Source organism: Parasteatoda tepidariorum, chromosome 8, assembly GCF_982258835.1.
Source record: "Parasteatoda tepidariorum strain Cologne lab strain chromosome 8, Ptep-v5.0, whole genome shotgun sequence".
NCBI lineage: Eukaryota > Metazoa > Arthropoda > Arachnida > Araneae > Theridiidae > Parasteatoda > Parasteatoda tepidariorum.
In genome coordinates, this window is record NC_141762.1 from 60,521,885 (window position 1) to 60,533,221 (window position 11,337).

The 11,337-nt window shown below is 31.8% G+C and overlaps 1 protein-coding gene across 1 annotated transcript; it reads right to left on the reverse strand.

Annotated features, from left to right (window-relative positions):
* Positions 1 to 1,784: 1,784 nt before the first annotated feature.
* On the reverse strand, positions 1,785 to 6,763 carry LOC147806184 (uncharacterized). Its single transcript, XM_087149578.1, has 2 exons — positions 5,917 to 6,763; positions 1,785 to 5,164 (listed from the first exon to the last, which is right to left on the reverse strand). The coding sequence occupies exons 1-2, from the start codon at positions 6,761 to 6,763 to the stop codon at positions 1,785 to 1,787; spliced, it is 4,227 nt and encodes a 1,408-aa protein (XP_087005704.1).
* Positions 6,764 to 11,337: the final 4,574 nt, after the last annotated feature.

Here is an 11,337-nt window from a genome sequence, read left to right on the forward strand (position 1 = left end):
GGTTATTTACTACTGTTGTAATGTGTTTTTGTTAAACAAAAAAAATGAATTGCATAAATATTTAAATTATGATCAGAAATTATATAACTAAATTATTTAGCATATGATGTCAACCGAGTCTGCCATTTTCACAGACATTTAGCTGAAAATTTTCCCTCATATTTAAAATGGTACTAAAAGTTATGCTTCAAATATATGAATTAACAAGATAAAAATGTGAAGATATGTTATAAGATAAAAGACCTAAATTCAGAATCCTCCCTCGCCATCGAGCATTCTTGCCGTTCTGCCAAACACTGTGTATTTGGGAAGAATCAGGTTTGAATCCCACATTAAATTTGGACGTATCTTTGCGACGTACTTTTCTAAGTTGTGTTCTTTATTTTTCAACTTGGCAAGAGATTATATATCGTATTTTTCAATAATCACACAAGCCTGCATTGCATGAAATTCCGGAATATTTTCCGGTTATAAAGTACTCAGGGTATTTTTACTGTAAAATGCATTTTTTCCGCAACGTGTTACGGAACAAATAATCTGATATACCGTAATTTTTACAGTAATATTTACCGTACAGTTATTGAATCAATCTAATTAAAAAAAATATTATTGTAAAACTACGGCATAATATTTTACGTTAAAAATGGATTTTTCAAATGATGCACCCAAAGTGTCAGTAATTTATACAATAATCTGATCCGGAATTTTTTACAGCGTGCGTTTGTTTATCTAACAATAAATAAATAAGACCTGGAGAGTTGGAACTAGTGAGTTGGCAGCTCTTGGTTAAAGTAAATCAGTATCAGAAAACTGTTGCCGAAACTTCAAATAACTTTAACCAATCTTTGAGGAAAGCAGCTCTTAAGAATACAGATATTTCTACGAAAAAAAAGTAAGACATTGATTAGATGGAAATATTTATAGTAATAATTTGCCAAAACATTGGAGTTCTACTACTACTTATCCATATTATCTAATCTATTCAATGTGACAGACTCGTGAACTTTTCAACCTCCTTATAATTTTGTCTGATTTCTTCTTTTCTTCATTACACTTTTATCAGATGATGGCATCAGGGCAAAATTTAAATTTCATCGCAACTCTGTGAGCCTTAATTCAGTGTTTAAAACATTTGGACACCCATAGAGAAACTACTACAACCAAATGGACTGAACAAACTGTGCATGACCTACCAGTGCGTTAATAACAGAAATGAATTAATATCATCCATCAACTGCAATAAAAAATCCTATTTTAAATTGACAGGCTTCGATCAATAGCAAAGTAAATGAGAAAAAAAAATTTTTAAATAAAGTATAAAAGACAAAGAGATTTATGTATTGTATCCCACAGTATATATTAACTGTCGCTTAACTTACTTATTGTTGTCTAAAGGATGCCCATCGAGGTTAATTAATTAGGCAGATCGTAATTAACAATATTTTATTAACATAAACAACAACAATAGTAAAAGACAGAGCGCCGCATTAAAGCGACCGTATTAATTAGCTCGTACATATCTTCTGAAGACGTGGGTGGAAGCATTACGTAATTCTTTGCGCATGCGCGCGTCTTATATATTCTTTAATTTCTTTTAATTCTCCACATACACTCCCACCTTTTGAGTTTAATTAACCTTAATCACACTCAAAAATTAAATCTTACTAAACACTTATAAATGAAATGTACTTAAACTTATAAAATGACACACAAATATGACATACAAATATGACATACATGTAACTTTAACAGAAAACATATACATATAAAAATTCACAAAACATTTAACTTTTGACTTCTAATCTATAAAGTCTCTGGACAGGTCTCATAAACTCAGAATTCTCTGTCTTTACGAGAGCAAGCCTTGTTTTGCCATCACGACCTGGAATTAATTTCAATACTCTAGCTAAATTCCAAAAAGCGCGTTTTTTATTAGCATCTTCAACTAAAACAATTTCACCGACCACTAAAGGATTATCCTTGAAATCTCTTATAGTTTGTTGACGTAACTGACCTAAATATTCAGTCCTAAACCTATTTCTTAAAGACTCTCTTACTCTTTGGAGATGTTTAGCTCTCTTACTTAAACCTTCCTTATCTGCCTTATCGATGTCTGTAACACCTGAAGAAGGTATTTCGTGCAGAAACATTTCTGGAGTCAAAGGGGAAACGGTGTCCACGTCTTCCGATACGTAGGTGAGGGGTCTCGTATTAATTATTCTTTCACAATCACACAAAATTGTGACCAATTCCTCATAATTTAAGGAAGAGCGTCCTAATATCTTACGTAAAATTCGCTTCACCATTTGTATTAACCGCTCCCACCAACCACCCCACCAGGCGGCGGAAGGAGGGTTAAACCTCCACCGTATCTCATGCTCTGCAGCTTTTGAAGCTAACTTGTCCCATTCTATCGAATGAAGAATCTTTTGCGCACCAACAAAATTTGTTCCGTTATCGGAATATATTACCGACGGTCTTCCTCTGCGCGCAATAAAACGTCTTAAGGACTGAAAAAAGGCTTCCGTAGTTAATAGAGTTACTAACTCTAAATGTATAGCCCGGTACACAGCGCACGTGTAAAGTACTATATAAGACTTTTTCCTATCCTTAAGATATAGTGGTCCGGCTAAATCGACACCTACAATTTCGAAAACAGATGCATCATTAACTCTAACTTTAGGCAAAATTCCAGGCGTGACATTACACTTTGTAGTATTAAATCTTAAACATTTTACACACTGTCTTATACAATTTCGTATAGTTTTACGACTTTTCAAAATCCAAAACTTTTCTCTTAAATGAGACATTATCATAGTACCAGCATGTAAAAGTTCAATATGACAATTAATAATTAACAATTTGACAACTGTGTGATCACTAGGTAATATAACTGGATAAATGAAATTAGATTTATCTTCACGAAAAACTAAATTAGTTTTAGCTCTAATAATACCATCATTATCAAAAAATGGCCTTAATTGTCTCAACTCATTATCATTGATACCTGTAAAACTGTCCTTTTGTATCAAACGAATGAGACTTTTCTCTGCTCTATCCAATTCATTTACATTCAAAAACTTAGAACAGTTCTTATCTAAATTTCTACAATTATTATAAAATCTAAAAATCCAAGCTATCATATTTACAATTTTCTTATATGAAGAAAAATATTTATAATACCAATTATCATAAACATTATCATTTTTACTTAAATTTACAATGACAGATTTACGCAGTTCAGAGTTGACTAAATTCTCATCTGGGGCTTCAAAGGATTTTGGCCAATTTTGTTCGTTTTCATACAACCAGTTAGGCCCCTCCCACCAACGACGTTCAATAAGTTGCTCAGCTGAACAACCTCGCGAAGCAAGATCGGCAGGATTAAAAGATCCGGGAATGTGGCGCCACATGGTGTGAGAAGTCAAAGAACGAATTTCTTTTACACGATTTTGAACAAAAATACCCCAGTTGAGTTCCCGTTTTATCCAACTCAAAACTGTCGTTGAATCTGTCCAACAATAGATATCAATATTGTTAAGATTCAAATCTTTAATTATATTTGCTAACAATCTAGATCCAATACAACATGCAAGAAGCTCTAGCCTTGGTATTGTCAATGGTTTTAGAGGTGCAACTCTACTCTTAGCTTGCACTAAATTAACTTTAACAAAAGGTTCATTGGTACTTTCAACTCTTACAAACACACAAGTTCCATAGGCTAGCTTACTTGCGTCACAAAACACATGTAGACTCATCAAGGTATTTGACGAATCGAGACAAATCCATCTTGGAATCTTAATGTTCTGTAGCAAAGGTAATTGGATAAACCAAGATTTAAATTTCTTAATCAAATTATCAGGTAGTTTGTCATCCCATTTGATTTTTGAACTCCAAGTTTCTTGTAAAATTAACTTGGGTAATAACATTACCGGTGCCGTAAAACCGATTGTATCAAATACCTGATGAGCCACAGCTAACACTTTTCTTTTCGTAATTAATTCGTCAGAATTATCTGCTCGTTCAATCTTACATGACAAAGTGTCTTTCTCCGTGTCCCAAATAAGTCCCAAAATTGGTAAATTTTTTGTAATAGATGAATCCTTAACACATAAATCAGGTAAATTTGTCTGCCAATCTCTTAAATTAAAATGACCCTGAGACATTATACATTGTGATTCTAAAATAAAATTTTGAGCTTCAGTTTCTGTACTTAGACTAGTTACACAATTATCTACATAAAATGATTGTTTAAGAATATCTGCAGTACTATTTAAATTTTCAGAAACTCGATTTAAATGGTAACGCAATGTAGCGGCAAGTAAAAAAGGACTTGAGGTAATTCCGAAGACTACCCTTCTGTGCCGATACATTTTAAGTTCGTCCGAATTGTCTTCACTGTACCACAAAAATCGCAAAAAATCTCTTTCTTTTTCCCGTATTGATATCTGTAAAAACGCTTTCTCAATGTCTGCAGATATACCCACAAAATTCTTACGAAATCGAATAAGAATAGACGGGATCATTTCTATTAAGTTTGGTCCAGTAGCCAAACATTCATTTAAAGATGGTTTTCCGGCCGACTTGGCTGACGCATTAAAAACCGGCCTTATTTTCGTATTAGAATTTTCCTTAACCACTGCTCTATGAGGCAAATAATGAACATTATCTACCTTTACATCGTTGGCCACTTCAATAATCCCTAAAGATGACCAATCCTTAAATACGTTAGAATAAGCTTCAAAATTACCCGAATTAATTAATTTCTTTTTCGTATTCAAAATCGACTTAAGTGCAATATTTTTATTATCAGGCAAAAGCGAGCTGTCTAAAACCCATGGTAAAGATATTTCATACCTCCCCTCCAAATTGACTTGAATGGTATTCTCGAAATGATTTAATGTTTCTTCCTCCAACTGAGTTTTTGTTTTGTCTATCTCTGGATCCGTAATTCCCAATGCGTCTAATTTCCATAAATCAGAAATGTTTCTATCCTTCACGAGAAGTGAAGAAATGTAACAAGAAGCCTCGCTCTCCCCCTTTGGCATATTGCCAACATTTAACTTCCCAATTAAAGTATACCCTAGCCTAGTATGAATCGCACAGGGTCCTGCACTCAAGTTTTTTATTCTACCCGTAAATAATTTTCCGGCAATATCTGCCCCTATCAACAACTTAATTCCTTTATCAAAATTACAAAATTCTTTGTCCAAATCACTTATTTTAATATTTAGTTTTCGTAACTCTTTAACCCAGGGGCCATATGGGATCTGTTTAATATCAGAACAGATTTGTTTTTGACTTAAAGCTTCAAATCTGCATCTATAACTCCTATCAATGCTACTTAATTCTACATTATATACATTGTGCATACTTTCTTCAGTTTCGACCCCACCAAAAAGTAATTGCTTAATAAGTAATTGATTAATATGTTGTTTTCATGGTTTTCTTCATTCGAAACATTATCGATCTTATTTTTCGGATTATCAGGACAAAAAATAGAAAAATGTCTATTATTACAAATTAAACATCTAACATACTTTGCTTTGCAAGTATTAGCTCTATGACCCTTTTTTAAACAGACGAAACAAACGTTCTTTTTCTTAATTATTTCTTTTTTGGTTTCCAAGGTCATAGATGCTAATTCTCTGCAACTCTCAGATGTATGTGCTTTATCACAAAATATACAAATATTCGTATCAAATTTCTTAAACTTATTTATGCATTCATTTTCATTTTTATTAGAGTTAAACAATTCACATGAAGAAGCAATATGTTTTGTTTCATACTTATTAACATACCTTTTACTATTAACATTTTTATCTGAAGAAAATGATTCCTTACTTAATTTTAATCTATATTCAGATTCAACTTCATTTCGTAAAAATTCTATTAACAAATCTAAATCAGTCTTACCTGACGCATCGGTCGCACAATTCTTTTGCCTTTCAAATACCTGTAATAAATCCGTGGGAATAGCTGATTCTACCAAAGGAAATAAGAAATCTGCATATTTATCTTTCGTTAATCCCAGTGATTCAAGAGCTCTTAGTTGTGTTTGTAGTTTATCATATAATGTAGCTAAATCAACTTTAGATTTATCACTTAACACAAGTTTTAATAAGTCCCGTATGTAGACTTGCGTGAGAACACTTTCATTTCCAAATCGTGTTTTTAAGTGTTCAACAGCTTTCGTATAATTTTCTTTTGTTGCTGGAAAACTCTCGATGATTAATCTTGCTTTGGATCCCGCAACAGTGCTTTGTATTAAATACTGGAACTTTTCCCGCTCCTGAATTCTTTCATCATCGTGTATTTTGCTGAATAAAGTCCAGAAATTAAGCCACTGCCTTGGATCACCCGTAAATTTCGGTAGTTCGATGTCAGGTAACTTATACGCCGTAGATGGAGACTTATTTGGTGTAGACGTATCATCACGAATCGGCGTCGTAGTTTCGGTTTTGGTAGTCGCCGATATTAGCTTTCCGGCTTTCACTTTTGTGGCAGAAAATTTGTCGTAGTATTCCTCGGAAGCTTCATATTCATTGTTGTACTCCTGCTCCGTGCATTTTGCGGCTTGCATATTTCGTAGGTGTAAGTTTTGAGTATCTCGTAGCTGCTTACATTTTTCCATTAAAGTATCCAAACTTATTTCTATTCCGATGATATCCGGTGTCTCAGTTCTTATTAATCCGTCTAACTTATTTAAGGCTTTCGTAAAACTTGTCCGTGAAGCCGCTCGTAATTGTTTTGAAGCATCCATGCTTACGTAATTATAGTTTCTTTACTGCGTAGTTGATGTTTTCTTTTTACGATCCGCTTTGCATCAATTCGATGCACATCCCGGCAGGGATGCCACTATGTCGCTTAACTTACTTATTGTTGTCTAAAGGATGCCCATCGAGGTTCTTAATTAATTAGGCAGATCGTAATTAACAATATTTTATTAACATAAACAACAACAATAGTAAAAGACAGAGCGCCGCATTAAAGCGACCGTATTAATTAGCTCGTACATATCTTCTGAAGACGTGGGTGGAAGCATTACGTAATTCTTTGCGCATGCGCGCGTCTTATATATTCTTTAATTTCTTTTAATTCTCCACATTAACTAACTGGTGTTAAATTATCTTACTCAAATCAAAAAGTATTATTGTCCACTGTCAAAAATGAATTGAAAATTTTTTTTAGAAAATTTGAACTTGCATTAATTCACTCAATTAAAGTCGCAGTAAAACCTCAATCTTAGAAAGTTTCAAACCTAAATTACGCGCTTTTAGTCGATCAGAATATCAAAGTTTATCGAAAACCTACAGTTAGATGGCAACAGTCGTGCTAATTTTATTTAGCTGAAAAAAATCCTTATATTACACTGGAAAAAAAAAATTCTGATCAAATCTGAATACCGAAAAACTTACCGTGTTTCTGGCTTTATCAGAACACCAGGAAGAGCGGTAATTTTTACCGAAGTGCTTTGGTAAAAATTGGTAAATTTGACAATGAAATCTGATATTTTAATACGGGATAAAGTTTAATAAATGTTGTAAAATTTGAGAATTTATGATACCTTAGAGCAGTGGTTCTTGAACTCTTTTGTTATGTTTGCTAGACCCCTTGCTATGTTTTTCGATTTGGGCTTACCTGATATCGATTTTTTGTAAATTCGTCAACTCCAAATGTATTTTTGACAGCTGGTATAGTGCTACTCACTGTGAAAGATTTAAATTTCTACCTGTAGAGAAGAGAGGTGCGAAAAACTTAAGTAAAAAACACGTGTTAATTTTATACATTTATTAATTAAATTCAAACTAATTTAATTTAATTAATATGTAAATGTAATAAAATAGTGCACTATAAAGCCCGTACTCTCGTAAGAAACACGAATAAAAAGCAATGTCAAAAGTAAACCACGAAATTTTTGTTTCGTATTGGTTTATTTAACAATTAATGTGTCCATTTTACCAATCACAAAAAAAAAAAAAAAAAAAAAAAAAAAAAAAAAAAAACATTATTTGGAATGAGTAACAATTAATTGCTACAACCTGTTACGAAAATTACGCCCAGTTAGTGGAAAATCATATGGTAGAGCATCTACATAATCTCAAAATGAAAGGCAAGTTAGTGTATTTAGTTACTAAAAAAGCTGCATTGATCTATTATTCAGAAGCAATTATATTGATAAAAGCTTTCTTTGAAAGTTAATAACTTTAACAGCAAATATGAAAGACTAAAGTGTGTGGTTTTTTTAAACATAAAAACATATTGCCTCTGCTATTTCGGCTTACTCTATTCTTACATTGAACGCAGCGTTCAATTCAATGTATTAAAATTAAAGATGCATATTTATTCAACTTAAATAAGTTTTTAGTGAAAATTTGTAAAATTAATAGTTTGCAAACGTTTCCAGTTAGGCATACCAATACAGATATCAGCAAAAAAGTATTCGATGAAGAAAAACTATTCAGACCTTTTTTTCCCCAATTAAAAATTACCGTTTCTTATAAACTTAACAGCAAAAATAACATATTTCTCACGATATTTGTCATTGGCCTATGTAATGGCTTGCCTCTTTCTCTATATCTAGCCATTATGAATCAAATGGATTTAAAAAGTAGAATATGGTGTAAATTTTGTTTAACACTAAAAATTATCCTTTCATTGTCGGAAAGTATTATTCATAACATCTTTTGCATGGAAATTCAAAGTCATATTTTATTTTATGATTCTGGGTTCTCTGCGGAATTTTTATGAATGGTATGGCGTTCCTTTGTTAAAAACATTTAATTTGCCATTTTTCGATGACCGAATTGATAGGAAAAGTAAAGTAATACAAGTTTCACTATTTACTTTCATAAAATTGCAACTTCTCCTTTTGTATTTCTTGTTTTGTGAAAATAAACAAAGCACAGTAAAAAAAATTAAACAGGTGTACAGTGCGCCAAAAAGAAAAAAAAACGAAACACCCTGAATAGCTTTTGATCTAATGATAGAGTCTTCACGTTCTAGGACACAATCTAAATGGCTCGAGGGGGGGACCTCAAATAGGCTAATCAGTAAGTGCAAACAATATTTTAAGTTATGAAATCAGACCCAAAAACGTACTTTCTCTGAATAAACAAACCTTTTTTCGTCGGTTTCGAATTTCTGACCCTAATAACTATAAGTTGATTTTTTTTTTTTTTTTTTTTTTTTGCATAGAATTATCATTGGATAAATGAATTTCATATTGTGTGTATGAAAAGTTTTCAATTCGCTTAAAAAGTTCTAGAGATGTAGAGAAATATGCAAATGTTGAATTATTAAGGAGACCAAATTATTGTAACCAGAAATCCGAAACCGTCTAAAAAAAGTGTATGTTTATTCGGAGAAAGTACGTTTTTGTGTCTTATTTTGTAACTTAAAATATCGTCTGAACTTATTAATCATCATATTTGAGGTAACCCTCTCAAACCATTATGATTGAGTCCTAGAACGTGAAAATTTGATCACTAGGGATCAAAAGTTATTCAAGCGTAGTATTTTTTTTTCTTTTCTTTTTTTGAGCACTGTACATAACATTGTTCCTATCAAATGATTCGAAAAAGTATATACTTGTTAAAGTTCTGCTCCCATGGCTTCATTTAACATCAGCCAGTAGTTTTATTGTATGCTTGGATTTACATGACTTAAACCAATTTAATTTCACCATATCAAAACTACCTGAAATTGGGTGAGAGGCACGCATACGGAGAAGGTATTTTCAACCGTATAGGAAATATTTACCAGTCTCATCGCTATCGTCTATAAACCAGACAGCTCACTGATATTTTTCTCTAGTGGAATCTTCAATACTGTTTGTCGGGACTAACTGAGATGACTTTTTGTGAGTTGGTTTTTACATCAGCATTGAGTTTTATGGTATTATATAGTATCGTATTCTGGGACAAGCACTGCCAACGAGAAAGATATTCTAAAACATCAGTCAAAGTATAAGCAAAAATGTTTCTCTAAACAACATCAGCAGTATCCATTATACAAACTTTGAGTTGTACAGTGGATCCACTATACAAACTTTGTCGGTTGAAATAATTATGAGCTCATACTTTAATATTACAGCATTTTGATATTGACTATATTAAAAGTTATGCTAACTATAATAGAAGTGAGTACTATTGTTTTAGATGGATCGTTAGTAGGCTGTCAATTTAAATGCAAAATTTAAAATGTATAACTTAATTGACTCTTATACTCAATAGTGAAATTTGAGCCATTTTAGCAACAAAATCTTAGTTTAATTTAATTGTGTTCACAAATTTCAGATACAATGTGACCAAATTTCTGTTGAGAACTTAAATTAAATTGAAGCATCAAACATTTCATCCTAAAATGGAGAGAATTTCAGAATTTATGAAGTAAACATAAATATTTCCTACAAAAATTATTTTAAATTTTTTAAAAAAAAACTGTAATGGTAAAAAACTGTCAATAATAATGTATACATGATGCACAGTAATCACTGCCCTAATGCAATTTTGAATAAAAAGACTCTGTTACAAATCGAAAATTAATATTTAAGTGAGAAAAAGCTAAAATATTTAAAAACTTTTACCAATCACCTTTGAGTTCAAAGGAAGAACTTTTAACATAATATATAGTCAATTTATTGTAACATGAAACTGAAAAGTGCTACCTAGGCAAAAACATTCTAGTTCTATTTAAAAAATTAACTGGTTTTTGATGATTTTATTTCCTCATGTGCTTTTACAGACTTCATTGATGATTGGTCAGTGTTTAGAAACTTTTTCAGATTTTTTAATTACCTAAATCGTCTTTGACAACTTTCAATGTGAAGTTTTTTTCCCTACAAGTTCGTAAAAAATTATATTAATGGCTATCTTTATAGAACATTTTATACTGCACTTCTATTTTTACTTCTCAACAGTCCTTCGAGAAAGAATAAATTTTTGTTTTCTGGCTGACATTTGTTCTTGAACTTTTGATGATAGTTTAGTTACTAAAAATACAAGTAAAATATTTTTCGATTTAAGTGTCTAAGAAAAATATATTAATTTTTTTATCAAAATAAAATTTCCAATGCAAATATGCTTTCTAATATGAATTCCATTAATATCGCAAAAGAAATTAAGAAACACAGATTTGGATTTACTAGACATGCTTTAAGAATTTATGCTAACCACATAACAAATGTAGCTCTTTCTTCAGCATGTGAAGGTTTCTGAAACAGAGGCAGGTCAAAACTAACTTAGGTTTGAATGACGCTTAAAGACTTTAGACAGAAGAGGCGTTAAAGTTGATGGAAAACTACAGTAGAGTTCAAAGACAGTAAGAGTAGTAGCA